The 16,602-nt window shown below is 38.9% G+C and overlaps 1 protein-coding gene and 1 pseudogene across 3 annotated transcripts in view; both read right to left on the bottom strand.

Moving 5' to 3' along the window:
• RUFY3 (RUN and FYVE domain containing 3) overlaps nt 1-16,602 on the bottom strand; it is a 136,500-nt gene that overhangs the window by 12,339 nt on the left and 107,559 nt on the right. For all 3 annotated transcript variants that reach the window (XM_006896823.1, XM_006896825.1, XM_006896824.1), the window contains 4 exons: nt 13,757-13,822; nt 12,305-12,374; nt 4,299-4,391; nt 2,950-3,033 (listed from right to left, as the gene is read on the bottom strand). In XM_006896823.1, the coding sequence (XP_006896885.1) occupies nt 2,950-3,033; nt 4,299-4,391; nt 12,305-12,374; nt 13,757-13,822 (313 nt within the window). The remainder of the gene's footprint in view (nt 1-2,949; nt 3,034-4,298; nt 4,392-12,304; nt 12,375-13,756; nt 13,823-16,602) is intronic.
• Nucleotides 14,542-15,504, bottom strand: LOC102877196 (annotated as a pseudogene).

Here is a 16,602-nt window from a genome sequence, read left to right as displayed (position 1 = left end):
CCATGTGCCTCTGGGATTGTAGTTGCAGCTCCTTGCCACTAGGCCACCAGAGCTCCCCTCAAATTGTCAACTTTTAAGGTTAATAGTTGAATGCTGTACTATTTGAACTACACAGGTATTCAAAACTAATACTCAAAACAACTTTCCTGTCATCATGTTGATTCCAACTCATAGGAACCCTCTATTGGGTTTCCAAGGCTCTAAATCTAATGGGAGGAGACTTTCTTCTTCTGCAAAGTGGCTAGAAGATTCAACATGTCAGAGACAAGGAGACTTTTGCTTAATAGTATAATGCACTGTTGTTGTAGCTGTTATGTGCCATCGAGTCGTTTGCAACTCATAGCGACCCTATGTACAAAAGCTCTGAACCCTGCTCTATCCTGAGCCAACCTTATTGTCTCTGACGAATCTACTCTCATTACCCAAGTCACTGAGTCAATCCATCTCACTGAGGTTCTCCCTCTCTTGTGCTGTCCCTCCACCCTGCCAAGCATAATGTCCCTCTCCAGGATTGGTACCTCCTTGCAACATGTCCAAAGCATGTCAGACAAAGCTTCAGAATCCTTGACTCCAAGGAAGAGCCTGGTTTCACCTTCTCCAGGAGGAGCCTGTTTGTTCTAGCAGTCCATGGTATATTCAATACTCTTCTCCAGCACCCCAGCTCAAAGGCAACAATTCTCTTATCATCCCTAGCCAATGTTCAGCTTTCTGATGCATAGCAAGTAACTTCAAAGACCATGGCATGCATCAGGTTCATCTTAGTCTCCAGACTGAAATCATTGCTCTTCAGCACTCTAGAGAGGTCTCTGACAGCCAACTTTCCCAATGCAATTTGCCTTTTAAGTTCCTGGCTGCTGGTCCCAAGAATGTTGATTGTGGTGCCAAGCAAACTGAAGCTGTTAGCAATCTCAATCTCTTCATCTATCATGATGCTGCCAATTAGCACAGTAGTGAGAATCTTTGTTTTCTTGATGTTGAGCTTAAATCCATATTGAAGGCTGCAGTCCTTGACCTCCTGCATCAGTATAATGCAAGCTGTTGATGAGTCTTCCTCCAATCCTGATGACACATTCCCTCTCATAGAACCCAGCCTCCCAGATGATCTGTTCTCCATAAAGACTGAAAAGATACGGAAATAGGAAGCTTCCCTTGTGTACACCCTTCCTGATTTTGAACCATGCAGTGTTTCCTTGCTCTGTTCTGATGATTGTCTCCTAGTCCATGTATAGGTTTCACATAAGCACAATCAAGTGTTCTTGGATTCCCATTCTTCTCAGAGTTAGCCACAGTTTGTTGTGATCCACACAGTCAAAATCCACACAAATATCTTTGCATAGTAAATGAAACACAGATAAACATTCCTCTGGTACTATCTGCTTTCAGCCAATATTCATTTAACTAGCAATATTATCTCTAGAGTCACAGTCTCTTCTAAACCCAGTTTGCACATCATATGCACTAAAAGTATTAAAATACTAATATGATATGTGGATAAAGTTTATTACAGGAATATTATTTCTCCATTATGTTGTTGTTGTGTACTGTGCAATTGGAACCAACCCATAGGTGACCCTCTGGCAGGTTTTCAGAGACAGTTAATCATGCAGGAGGAGACTGCCTTTCCTTCGTCCATGGAGCAGCTGGTGGCCTCAAACCATGTGCCATCAGGATTGTAGCACAGCTTCTTTTCACTAGGCCACCAGAGCTCCCTGATTTCTATGTAATTTCTAAAAATACTTTTAAAACCAATATTGGACGACACATTTTTTCTATATATGTCTGTTGCTGAGTACCACTTGTGGAAGTGACTCATAGCTGACCCTCCAGTGGGTTTTCAGAGGCAGTTAACTGCACACAGAGGAGATTGCCCACAACAATAAATTCAGAATAAAAACTAAAAATAAGAGTACAATTCTATGTTAGTGATTTAGTAAAAGGAAGAGAAGCTGCTCTTTCTGATCTATGCAGGGACTAGGACTGAGTGAGGAGTGAAGATTTCATTATTAAAATTTAGGGCCCATATACTAAATATAGGTATATATTAGCACTGGGAGACTCTGCAGTCTGGGACCTCTCCAAATTATTGAGGAGTAATGATGTTAGTTTGAGGACTAAGGCCTTATTCAGACCATGGTCTTCACTCACTTGCTATGATGCTGAGAGCTGGACAGTGAATAATGATGATAAAAAAAAAGAATTTATGCCTCTGAATTGTGGTGTTGGAGAAGAACACAAATTATCCCATAGATGGCCAAAGAACAAATATCTATGTCTTGGAGAAGGTAGAGCCAGAGTGCTCCTTTGGGGCAAAGATGATAAAATTTCCGTCTCACATACTTGGGGCATCTGTTCGTTGGAGAGGAACATCATGCTTGGAAAAGTGGAAGGAGAGCAAAAGAGAGGAAGACCCTCAAGCAAGCAGGAGGACATAGTGACTGCAACAATGGGCTCAAGTGGGTCAGAGAGTGTGAGGATGGCACAGGCTAGGACAGGATTCAGATTTGTTGTTCACAGAGTTGCTGAGTCATACTTGACTTGATGGCACCCAAAAAGATTGCTGTTCATGGCTGTGAAGTTGGAACCAACTCAACAGCTGATCTCCAGTAGGTTTTCAGAGGCTGTAAATAGCATGAGAGTCGACTGCTCATCTTTCTCCCACAGAGCAGCTAATGGATTAGAACTGACTGCCTTTGAGTTGGCAGCACAACTCTTTATCTACTATGGCACCACGGCTCCCTAATGTTCTTATACAATGTATGAAAAAAACCCCAAAGAAAAGTTTAGAAAAGATGTACTGACCTTTAAAATACTCAGAAAAGCAAGTTAAAGAGAATGAGAATTTTTATAGGGGCCATAAAATTAGTTTAGTGTGGATATTCCTATCTACATCTGTGTTATTAAATCTCTTTTTATGTGTTCTTCAATTGTCACAAGTTTATCAAAGATTACCAGTCGTAATTGTGTCTCTTCCTTTAGATGCTTTCTTGCTTCACTCAGTGCTTGCCCTTCTGAAGTTTTATCTTGCTTTGGACCCTTGAAAAGATTAACAGCACATATTTTAAAAAATCTATACAGAGTTAAAGGTTTAAAAAAACCAATACAGAGCATGGTGGAGATTGCTAGCAAGGCACAAGAAAAGGGCAAGGATTTATCTGTTGTGTAAAGGGTTACTATGAGACATAGCTGACTTGACAGCACCTAACAAGATTCAGAGTTAGCTAATAATAGCAGTGCTATTAAGAAGGAAATAAGATTATTCTTAAGCAAAAATGACAATAAAAGAAGACATAGAAATTAAATCTGAGTAAATTTAAAAAATGCTTTAGCTAATTTAAATTTTTTTTTACATTTTGCTTAAAATCCAAAACAAATACAAATCCCAATTTTTTCTGAGCTACCACAGCTGTTTTCACAAAGTTCATGCCAAAGTAAAATACTTTACTCATAGAAAAGCCCTCCTCAGAAGCTACTTACTCTTTTTTTTTTTTTAGAAATAATTTTAAAATTTGGATATTTGAGTTCTTAGGCACAATAGGTTAGAAATAGGAAAATATAAGGTATATTTCTAGAACTATCAACACCAGCATTACCAATAAGAACTATCAGAAAAAAAAGGCAGAGAAGCAAGTATAAAAACATTTATAGCAATCTGGGACCATGTAGTAATAGCTGCTTAAAAATGCTATTTCAAAAGTTATGCCATTGTTATTTAACCAAGGGTCATCAAAGCTAATAATTATGATCTTTAGTTATTGTAAAGGGCTAACTTAGACCATTTAATTAAGAAAATTTAGAATTGTACAATATATAAAAAATATGTTTGGCTGTTTTTAAAAACTTTGATGAATTACTGCCTGAGCTAAGTAAAAAAATTCATTCATATGGAAACTTTCAGTGATAGTAGATAAATAAGGTGTCTTTTTTCACATAACTAAATTATACATGGTATATTTGAAGGCATATTTAATATAAAACAGAAAATGTAAACACTATAAACCATTAGTACACAAAAATAAGAAATTTTAATTTTTTTCTTGATGAAATTTTTTGGTTTGTTTTTTCTATTTCTTGATGTCTTTAAATACAGGCAGTAGTGAAACTAAGGAACATCTTGAAGAAAAGCAATACCCTTTCAAAATGTTCACCATTCACTCAAATCACATGGTATTTAGGTCAAACCATTCTGTGTGGTATAGTCAAAACGTGTGCTGCGTCAGAACAGATCTCTATACTCAATCTGTACTAAGAATACACTGATAGGCTTTTTATAAATATTTTATAAGTACAGTAATACTAACCTTTCGATTGGATTCCAGTATATAGGAGCTTTCCTCTTTAACTCGTTCCATCTCCTCTTGCAAGGTAATAATCCTGTTGTTTGCAACTGCAAGCTATACATTTAAAACCAAAAGCAAAAGTCTCTATTAATTATAGAATAACTCCTGATCTAAAAAACAATTACAGGCTTGGATATTCTAGAAGGAAAGAATGCTATTGATAGGAGGTCCTACAGGGACAGGTCCACTTCAAAGTGATCCTATATACAACAATGAAACTGTGCCCCATCCTGTGACACCCTTACAATCTCTGTTGTGTGAGCCCATTGTTGCAGTCACTGTCAGTCCATCTCCCTCAAGATCATCTTCTCTTTCACTGACCCTTACTTTTCCAAATATGATGTCTAAAGATAACCTCATAAAAATATTCTTACAGAGAGCTTATTTTAAAGAATACTTAATCGCTTCTTGGCCTTTTGGCTAAGATCAAGTGTAAAAAATATTTAAAAATTGTTGTTGTTATGTGCCGTCGAGTCGTTTGCGACTCATAGCGACCCTATGCACAACAGCCCTAAACCCTGCTCTATCCTGCGCCAACCGCACTGCCTCTGACACACCCATCCCGATTACCCCAGTCACCGAATCAATCCATCTCATAGAGGGTCTTCCCCTCCTGCGCTGTCCCTCCACCCTCCCAAGCATGATGTCCCTCTCTAAGGCCCCGTCCCTCCTGGCAACATGTCCAAAGTATGTCAGACGAAGCCCCAGAATCCTTGCCTCCAAGGAGTAGCTTGGTTTAATCCTCTCCAAGATGAATCTGTTTGTTTTCCTGGCAGTCCAGGGTACATTCAGTACTCTTCTCCAGCACCACAGCTCAAAAGCATCCACTCTCCTTCTGTCCTCCCTAGTCATTGTCCAACTCTCTGATGCATAACAAGCGATTGCAAATACCATGGCCTGTATCAGGTGCACCTTAGTCTCCAGAGAGACACTGTTGCTCCTGAGTACTTTAGAGAGGTCCCTAACAGCAGACTTTCCCATCGCGATACGCTTTTTGATTTCCTGACTGCTGGTGCCAAGAGTGTTGACTGTGGAGCCGAGAAAACTGAAGCTGTGAACAATCTCAATCTCTTTGCCATCCATCCTGACACTGCCAATTGGTCCAGTGGTGAGAATCTTTGTCTTCTTGACATTGAGCCTCAGTCCATACTGAAGGCTTCAGTCCTTGACCCTTCGCAGCAAGTGTATGAGGTCCTCCTCAGTTTCAGCAAGCAGGGTTGTGTCATCTGCATAACGCAGACTGTTAATAAATCTTCCACCAATCCTGATGCCACAATTCTCCTCATAGAGCCCAGCTTCTCGGATAATCTGCTCTGCATACATGTTGAAAAGGTATGGAGACAGGATGCATCCCTGGCGTACACCCTTCCCAATTTTGAACCATGCAGTGTTACCCTGCTCTGTTCTGACTATTGCCTCTTGATCCAAGTACAGGTTTCGCATGAGCACAATTAAATGTTCTGGGATTCCCATTCTTCTCAGAATCAGCCACAGTTTGTTATGATCCACACAGTCAAATGCCTTTGCATAATCAATGAGACACAGATAGACATTCTTCTGGTATTCTCTGCTTTCAGCCAAGATCCATCTAACATCAGCAACAATATCCCTAGTACCACGACCCCTTCTAAACCCAGCCTGGACTTCTGGTAGTTCTCTGCTGATGTGCTGTTCTAATCGTTTTTGGATAATCTTCAGTAGAATCTTGCTTGCATGTGAAATCAATGACACTTTTCTGTAGTTTCCACACTCAGTTGGATCATCTTTCTTTGGAATGGGAATAAATATAGATCTCTTCCAGTCAGTTGGCCAAGTGGTTGTTCTCCAGATTTCTTGGCACAACTTGGTGAGCACATCCAGGGCAACATCTGTTATCTGAAATACTTCAATTGGTATATACATCATCTATTCCTGGGGCCTTGTTTTTTGCTATTTCCTTCAAAGCAGCTTGAACTTCTTCTTTCATCACCATAGGCTCTTGCTCATATGTTCTTTCTTTTTTTTTTTTTAAAGAAATAACATATTTAAAAACTAGGTTAGGTTTTCTAATGCCATGGAATCTATTCCACCCCCAACTACAAATTTTAACATGAATGAAAGTTTACAGAACACTTTCCACTAAACCATTGATATTCTTCCCTCTCCTTTCCAACTTCTGAGCTTTCTCCTTGGGTAAGCAGTGCCCTTTTGCTCTTGGATGCTTGATTGTTCTAAGGACCAAATAACTCTCTAGTTTTACTGTTCACCTTACAGGGCTGTCTATTTGGCTGAAAGATGTGACACCTGATGAGACCCATTTCAGGTTCAAAGGATGATTAAGAGGATGATTAGTCTTCAGGTTTTATTAGTCTTATCAGACTAGTAATCCTGGCCAATTTTTATGTTTTCCAGTTTTGTTAGACCTTTATCTCACACTCTATCCAGGATTCTCTATTGTGATCCCTTCCAGAGTCAGCAGTGGTAGCTGGGCATCAACTAGTTCTGGTCTGAGAGCCATAGAGGTTGTGATTTGCAAGGTTCATTAGTATCCTGGGCTGTTTCCATGCTTTTTTTATATTCTTCACTCTTTTTTACTCCAGGGATGAAGAGACCAATAGTTGCACCATATATGGTTGCTAGCAAGCTTTTTAAGACCCAAAGTTGCTACTCACCAAAGTAGGATGTTAGCTACTGATTTTGATGTCCCATAAAACTATGGGGAAAGGACCCTGGCATACACCTTTCCTGGTTTTAAACTATGCAGTATTCCCTTGTTTCATTCAGAAAACAGCTTCTTGTCAAGATAAAGATTTCATTTGAACACAATTAAGTGTTTCAGGATTCCTTTTCTTCTCAATTTTAGCCATAGTTTGTTGTGATCCATACAGTCAAATGTCTTTGGACAGTCAATAAAACACACACATATATAGAGAGAAATGTGGCATCAAGATTGTATAAAGACTTCAACCTAAGATATGCAGATGGCACAGCCTTGCTTGTAGAAAATGGACTTTTAAGTAATTACTGCTGAAGCTCAAAGCCTTCAGTATAGGTGACACTTCAACATCAATTAAAAACCCCACAAACGTTTCATAATAGGATCAATAGGCAAGATAATCATAGATGGAGAAAAGACTGAAATTGTCCAGGATTTCATTTAACTTGGATTCACAATCAACATCCAGAGAAGCAACAACTAAGAAAACAAAAGATGTGCTTCACTGGATAAATATGCTGTCAAGGACTTCTTCAAAGTGCTGATGAATAAGGATGCCATTTTAAAGACTAAGGTGTGTCTGACCTAAGCCATGGTGCTTGTAATCACTTCATGTGGATGTACATGATCAAGGAATGAAGAACAGTCTTTGAATTCTGGTGTTGGCAAACAATACAATATCATGGTCTACCAAAACATCAAATGAAATATATATTTTAAGATGTGCAGCTAGAATGCTCCTTGGAGGCAAGAACGGGCATACTATGAAGTGCCTGGAGATTGGTACTTCAAGATTGGTAAAGTCAATGAAAAAGAGGAAGACATTCAACAACATGGGTTGACACAGTGGCTTCAAAAATAGTCTTAAGTACAGCAGAGAGTGTGAGGATGAGACCTAATTAGGTAGTCCCTAACAACAAATATGAGCTCTAGGCTAGCCTACTCAACATGCTTGGAATATTAATTGACTTGTTTAAATTAGCATGTATAACCTTGGATGTGTTCACTATTCTATGCCAGGAAATTTAGAGGACAGCTGCCTGACCAATGGACTGGAAGAGGTACATATTTATTCCCATTCCCAAGAAAAGTGATCCAAATGAACGTCGAAACTATAGAATTATAGAATTAATATCACATACAAGTAAAATACTGCCAAAGATCATTCAAAAATGGCTAGAACTGCACAAAAATCGGGAACTGCCAAAAGTTTAAGCAGGATTTAGAAGAGGCTGTGGCACCATGCCAGATGGATCCTAACGGAAAGTAGAGAATACCAGAAGAATATGTATTTGTTTTATTGACCATGTGAAGGCGTTTTGACTATGTGGATCATAACAAGTTGTGGCTGACATTGAGAAGAATGGGTGTCCTAGAGCACTTAATTGTGATCGCACTGAACCCATTCCTGGACCAGGAGGCTGTTGTGTGAACAGAGCAGGGGAACATTGCATGGTTTAAAACTAAGAAGGGACTGCATCTCGATTGTATTTTCCCCCCATACCTATTCAATCTGCATGCTAAGCAAATTATTCGAGAAGCTGGGCTCTATGAAGAGGAAAGTGGCATCAGGATCAGAGGGAGACTCATCAATAACCTGTGATACACAGATGACACAACCTTGCTTGCTTAAAGTATGGAGGACTGGAGGCACTTGATGCAGAAGATCAAAGAATGCATCTCAATGTCAGGAAAACAAAGGTTTTTACCACTGGACCGATAGGAAACATCATGATGGTTGGAGAAGAGACAAGATACTGTCAACAAGTTCATCTTAATTGGATCCACAATTAACACACTTGATACCAGGAGTCAGGAAATGCACTGCAGTGTAAAGTCTACAGTTAGTGACCTCTCCAAATTATTGTAGAATAATGTCAGTTTGAGGACTAAGGTGTGTCTTTAGGTCATGTTCTTTCTGATCACTTGTAATGCATCTGACAGCTGGACAATGAATAGGGATGACAGAAGAATTGATGCCTTTGAGCTGTGGTGATGGAGAAGAGAGGTGAACATCCCACGGACTGCCAAAAGAACAAACAAACATATACTGAAGAGGGTGCAGCCAGAAGGCTCTTTTGAGGCAAGGATGATGAGGCTTCACCTCACATATTTTGGGCATACTGCTAGGAGGGGCTATTCCTTGGAGAGGAACATGATGCTGAGAAGGGTGGAAGGTCAGTGAAGGAGAGGAAGACCTTCAACCAGGTGTATTGACAGAGTGACTGCTACAATGGGTTCTAGCGTGTCAGGATATGTGAAGATGGCACAGGGTAACAGGTTTCAGATCCGCTGTTTATAAGGTCGCTATGAGCCATACTTGACTCGATGGCACCAAACAAAAACAATAACAACTCAACATGTTTATAAAAAAAAAGTAATTTAAAAATTAGGGTATTTTTATCAACCTAGCTTCCATTTTTACCTAGTCTAATTAGGTAACTGAGAAAACTTGAGAAGTCATTCTCATAGAATAAGGGGGTTAAGTGCTGTGGTAGGTATTATTTTGATGTAGTTTTATAGGGGAAAACTACTTTTCTTCCTGTTGTGTACAGCAGAGTCAGAAATGACTCATAACTGACCCTCCAGCTGGTTTTCAGAGGCTGTCCATCCTTCTCCTGTGGAGCTGCTGGCGGCCTCAAATCAGGTGCCTTTGCAACTGCAACCCAGCTTCTGACCACTAGGTTACCCTCCTCTCGCCTTGTTGTTGTGTGTTGTTATGTGCTGTCACGTTGCCTGTGACTCACAGCAAACCAAGTCTGTTTCAGTAATGAGGCTGTACTCATTGATCTAAGTGTAAATTTGATGTAGTATTTATTGGATTAAAATGGTTCCTTCATAGAACAACTTTTTAAGGAGTCATCATAACTAGAATCATCTGGGATAGATCTTGGATTCTTTCATTCTTTTCGTCTGGTAAACTACCAATTCCTGCCAAATTTGTCTACTACTTACTTTTCTGTCTTCTTCTCTATTTGTAAACTGGAAAAGCTTAGCAACCAAATCTCTAAACAAAAAAAGTCCTAATTGAGGGTTTACCACTTTCCAAGGTACATAATATGCTGTCAGCAGAACCCATTTCTACCACCTTGGCATCAACTGGTTTTCAAATTTCTGACTATTTTATACCTAGCTCTTCTGATCTGGTGAGAGCTGGATCTGGCACATTAATGAAAATCTTTTCTATCTAACTATTCTTGGTTTAGACCTTTGCTACTCTTTTTAGGCTAATCTATCAATAGGTCTTCTTACTGGCTCGACTCCTGTTTCTACTAAAAGTTTCTGAAATAATCATTCTAAAATGCTATGACTATATCATGTCTCAGTTTAAAAATCTTCAAAGACCACTTGAAATTTCAGTGACTCACTCATTCACTGCCACTGAGTTGGAACTGACTCATGGCTGATGCTCCAGTGAAACTTCAGAAGCTGTCAACTGCTTAGGAGACTGGCCACCTGTGTCTCATGGAGCAGCTGGTATGGTCCCACCTCTAGTCACTGGGTTGTCAATTCAACTCCTTACCCACCAGAGCTCTCTATTCATAGTGCAAAGGGTAATATTCAAGCTCTTTAAATTTTACATGAGGTCCATGATCAGCCCTGTAACTCTGTCCATCCTATTTCTTACAAGCCTCTTCTGTTTTTACACTACATACCAAACCCTGAAAATAAGGTTAGAGAATAATCACACTAAAGCAGGGGTGGGGGAAACCCTTACAAATGCAAACCATGTCATGCTTTTTCCACTTGGAATAAAGTGTGAATATTAAAGATGAGGAAACGCTTTGACTAGAAGAGTGTCAATATTGGCAGTAATTTCAACAATTTTTCTTTATTGCTCTTGAATAAAGACAGAAGAATTGATGCCTTTAAGTTGTAGTGCTAGAGAAGAGCAATAAATATCCCATGGATTGTCAAAAGAATGAACATCTATGTCTTATCAGTGTGGCCAGGCTGCTCCTTAGAGGGAAGGATAGTGAAACTCTGCCTCACATACTTTGTAAGGAAGGGCCAGTCCTTGGAGAACAACATCATGCTCAGAAAAGTGGAGAGTCAGCAAAGGAGAGCAAGACCCTTCTGACAAGATGTGAAACTGACTGAAGAAATGAGTCCAAGTGTTTAGAGATAAAAAAGATGACAAAGGATAAGACAGAGTCCAGATCTAATATTCATAAGGGCACTAAGAGTCACACTTGACTCAACAGCACATAACAACAACAACAACAACAACAACAACAATCCATTCAAAAGGAGTTAGTGGTATTCATTCAAAGTACCATGGACAACAACACTGGTCACACTATTCCTGAGAACCAAGACATACTATTTTTGTAATAAATGTTTTCTGATACCTAGGTAGGCAAATAAAATTTTCTACTGTAATGGTAACACCTAAGCACTCCTTCCTACCCTAACTGTGCCTGCTTTTCTTGCCATCTTTATATAAAAAAAATAATTAAAGACTGTTATTTTACATGTTACTCTTCATCTACCAGGGAGCTTTGGTCGCCTAGTGGTAAGGAGTTGCATTGCCAACTCAAAGACACGAGGTTTGAATCCATCAGCTGAGGGAAGCCAAATACAAAATTTAATAATAGTAGACCAAATGATATATCAGAAAATGAGGGAGGCTTAATACAAGCTGAAGGTCACCTTGTAGCACTAAGGCATTCCCTAACCTTGTTCTTAGCTTGTATTAACTGAATCTCTCCCTCCTGAGACTAGCATAAAGAGGAACCTGGCCTTATCTGCAAAAGACTTTACCATTATCCTTTGTTTTCTGGGTAGAGTGGAGGGACAGCGCAGGAGGGGGAAGGCCCTCTATGAGGTGGATTGATTCAGTGACTGGGGTAATCGGGATGAGTGTGTCAGAGGCAATGCGATTGGCACAGGACAGAGCAGGGTTTAGGGCTGTTGTACATAGGGTCGTTATGAGTTGCAAACGACTGAACAGCACATAACAACAACAACAACAACTTCCTTATGATTTTACTTTTCTACCTTCCTTATGATTCTCAATAAATACCCAGAGAGGCATGGCTTGAGGCCTTCAGTCATGGGAACTGCTGGCCCCCTGTTTTTCATGCTCTCTGTTCTATATCATTCCTGGTAGTCTGTCTCATTATCAATAATTATAAAAATACTTTACCCTCAGTTTGCACAATCAGCAGCTAAGGTTATCTAGAAATAACTGGCCCCAGTAATGTATCCTACTGTCTTAAAGTGGAAATTCTATACACCAATCAAAGAAACATAATTTCCCAACACTTACCTCCTCTGTCAGTTTTGTGTTAGATTTTTCTAATGCATCCACTTTTGCCTGAAGGTTGTTTACAGTAGCACTATTAAGAGTAAAAAAACAAACAAACAAACAAATAATTGTCTTTCTTAAAAAATATTCTGCTACTTTCCTTTTTAAATACTCATTACATTTATCATTATTTGTTTAATGTTCTCAATCCCTGCAAGATTTGTAAACTTTAAAAAGGCTCACAAATTGTGTCTATCTTGTCAACTGCTATGTCCTTGGCACTGAACTATATATTTCATAATCACTAAAGGGAACAAAATAGCTAATTTACTATATACAAATGTTAACTTTATAGTAAATATATATATGATGTTAATAGTTATATATTATAGTAATAAATCTAAATTATTTAACTCAACAACACCATGTTATAAATATCCTTAATTACAGATGAATAAACTGAGATATGGATTTACTAATGTCATTTTTATATTCATTGTCAACTGTTACCACCTTTTTACCTGACTCATATATATGACTTCATTATCATCATTGTTAGTTCTTGATCCTCAGAGAATATAAACTGAATTTATTCTTAAATTTTCTGGATTAAATCAGGAATACCTAACACATAGTGATATATGTATATGTAAAATCTATTACAGGTCTTACTTATTTTTAAAATAATCATCTTATATAAAAATACTACCAACAAAATGATAACTATTGTTCGTGTATACCATTGAGTTGAAATTAACACATAACTGATCCACTAGCAGGTTTTCAGAGGCAATAAAATCATATAGAAGGAGACTGCCCATCTTTCTCCCATGGAGCAGTTGGTAGTTTTTAAGCCTTGTTGTTTTGGTTTAGCAGCACAAGTCCTTACCATCAAGCCACCAAAGCTTCCTAAATGTTAACTAGTAGCTATAGCAATTATTTTTCCCCAAAAAATCCAACAAAGTACTTGAGAATATTAGTATCTTTTGGATAATATTCCTCAAAAGAGAGAAGAGTGTTTCATGATTTGGACAGTTCTGATAAATCTTCACTGCTGATGGCAGTGATGGTGAAGACTGGACACATTAATAGTATCAAGTCAATATATATAAAAAAAGAAAAGAACAGAAAGAAAGGCTTAATCCAAAGACACTAAACTAATAAACTGTATATCCAAGAACAGTCTTATAATACATGACTGAGCCAAGAGGGTCTGGAACTATATATTTTCAAATTCTTAACTAAGTGCCTTTATTTTATCATAATAGAGCTATAATGGCATACTAACACTGCCTTTGACCAAAGGTTATAAACATAGTTAAATGTCATTTATTCGGTGCCTATAGTTCACTGAATGCCATACAGGAATTCGACATCTTCCGGCTGAATACTGTCTGAATTATCTTCACAGTCTATTATTTCACCTTAACCTTTCTTTTCCAACAAAATCCCCATGAAGTATTCATTGCTTACTTCAGATGTCTGTTGAGCTCTTCTACATAGTTCTTTTGGTCTAGTATTGCAGTGATTTGACCATCTCTGCAGGGAGTAGAAAAAAAGGAAATAGAAATCATTAACTGTGAAGACTCATAGGTCCTTTTCTCATATTTTCATAAAACATAGAGAAGACACCATAGCACAGGTAATACAGATCCAGAAGCCAGATTCAGTGTATAACTCTTAATCACATCAATACTGAAGAGTAGAAAGTTTAGAAAAATTTTTAACAAAGCCTTTGTTATAAGTTATAAGCCTTAATCACTTAGTTTATAAGAACAACAATTAATATATATCATAGGCATTTAAAAGAGAAAAGTTTTTCTTTGCAGTTGACAGGTTTTTCATCTTTGCTAGAAGTAACCAGTTTTCATTTGTCATAGCAACTGATTTAACAAATGCTATTTTTGCTATTAAATAACATTTATACTTACAAGTAAATAGTTAAAATGATCAAGTGTTTATTATGAAGTGAGAAAGTAAAAAAAAATGAGGATTACTTTTCAAAGCAACTGATCTGTAACATAGAATTTAAACAGCCAGACATTTCAAAAAAGGAAGATAAAATCAAGGTCAAGTGATTACACTATTAAAAGGAACAAACTAATTATGCTTTTCCATTTTAAAATTTATAAAGAATACAGAGTGGATCTGCGATCTTTCATATCTTTTTATTTTCTTTCCAGTTTCTATTCACAAAGGAAAAGCTCCAGTCTATCTTTTGAACAGCAAAAAGGAATTATGGCTGAATCTGCATTGTTCTAGCTGCTCCTCACGCCACCATTCTCCAAAGAAAGCCTGGCACTAATTAGATACTGAGCCAGGCTAATGCTGGCAGCAGATCCAGTGATGGTAACCTCTAAGTTGATCCTTCTACCGCATTTACAATTTTGATTTGGGCCCCAGACATCTGACAGATCTCATGGATTTTGGTGTCTTGATGCCCAATTATGCAGCCAATAAAATAATTTGGAATGGTGAGTTCACAGATGCATCATGATCTGCCCATCAGACTTGCCCCTCTGGAGAGCTGGATTCAATGCCACTGAATCCAGAGTTGCGATGTGCCATATGAAAATGAAACTGTTGTATCACCAATTGATAACAGCTTGGACAAATTTGGCTGGGGTTTGGCATATGGTCCTTGAATAGTTTAGGTGTCTGGAGGTGGTCCCTCCAGGTCAGGGATGAGGCACATACACTACATATTGTTGGGAAAGCTTGCACTGTTGCTGCCTGTGCTGTACCTGTCCTGACCACCTGCAAAAATGACCAGAGAACTGACAGCTTGGGCCAGGAAAGGATGGCCACGCCCTTTGGGGGGGATGAGGAAAAAGTCTCCAACATGACCATGTAGATCTGTCTGACAAACTCCGTAACACACTGCGGAATGCCAGCAACAGTGATGGCCCGCTCAGTTGAACTGGGGAGCACCTTCTCTGCCACCTGGACCTGAGCCTCTGTACTCTCATATTTCCTTGATTTTGCAACCACCTTTTCCAATGACCCACACTAACTAACAGGAACCACCAACCAGCCTCAGGGTTACTGAGGATTTATTGGCAGATGTGCTACTGGTCACAGAGCTGCTGATACCTTCTTTCAGTGTCAGTGATGAGAGCAAAGGCTTTTATGATGGCATTAGTGGGTCCAGCTAAAGGGCAAATTCTCTCGGGACAATTCCCTTCTGAGATGGTGATATGTGCACTGTTCTCTTCACGCATCCTCTTAACTGCTTCTCCTTTCTTTCTGATGCTGCCAAATTCCTTTCCATGAATAAATAGCTAGATGATGAGAATGACATTTAATCCACCTTCAATCACTCCAGTGTCCATGGAGAGCTGTGTTCTGTGGAGACAGACTTCATATAGTCAAGTCTTTTGTCACAGGTGGGTTGAAAGGCAAAACTGTAGGTGTGAGGCAATGGGGGCAGGGAGCAGGGGAGCAGGTGGGATGGGTGTGATCTCTAAGGACTCTAATGTATATTTCTGAAACTTTAAATTTTGAAGTAATATGATATTTACCCAAAGAGTTTTAATGAAAATAAAGTTACAGTAAATAGTTCCTTCACTCATCTTGTCCTACTGTTACCATTATACATAATAAAAGGACTCATATTTAATACTAAGAATTTTAAGGAGCCTGAGAATGCAATCCCCTTGGTCAATAAGATCATTTTATATTTCAAACACTCAGTAACTGGGGTAATTGGGATAGGTGTGTCAGAGACAATAAGATTGGCACAAGACAGAGAGAACAGGGTTTAGGGCTGTTGTACAAAGGGTTGCTATGAGTCACAGGCAACTCAATGGTACAGAACAACAACCACCTCCTTAAAAGTGGAAAATGGCTCCTCTTTCTCCTGGGCTTGGATCAGGCAGCAGCCAGGTTCTATTGCTCAGCGATGGCCAAAATCAAGGCTTGGGACCTTCACAGCAAGAAGGAGGAGGAGCTGTTCAAACAGCTGGACTATCTGAAAGTGGAGCTTTCCCAGCTGCGCTTAACCAAAGCGACAGGCGGTGTGGTTTCTAAGCTCTCCAAAATACTAGTTGTCCAAAAATCCATTGCCCGTGTTCTCACTGTTATTAACCAGACTCAGAAGGAGAACATCAGAAAACACTATAAGGGCAAGAAGTACAAGCCCCTGGATCTGTGGCTCAAGAAATCACGTGCCATGCACCAAAGGCTCAACAAGCATGAGGAGAAACTGAAGACCAAGAAGGAACAGCTAAAAGAGCACCTGTACCCACTGCAGAAATACGCAGTCAAGGCCTGAACATCTTAAATAAAACACAAAACTAGCAAAAAAAAAAAAAAAAAAA

Source organism: Elephantulus edwardii, unplaced genomic scaffold (assembly GCF_000299155.1).
Source record: "Elephantulus edwardii isolate Elephantulus edwardi_28Jun2011 unplaced genomic scaffold, EleEdw1.0 scaffold00192, whole genome shotgun sequence".
NCBI classification, from domain to species: domain Eukaryota; kingdom Metazoa; phylum Chordata; class Mammalia; order Macroscelidea; family Macroscelididae; genus Elephantulus; species Elephantulus edwardii.
This window is presented reverse-complemented; position numbering and strand designations above follow the sequence as displayed.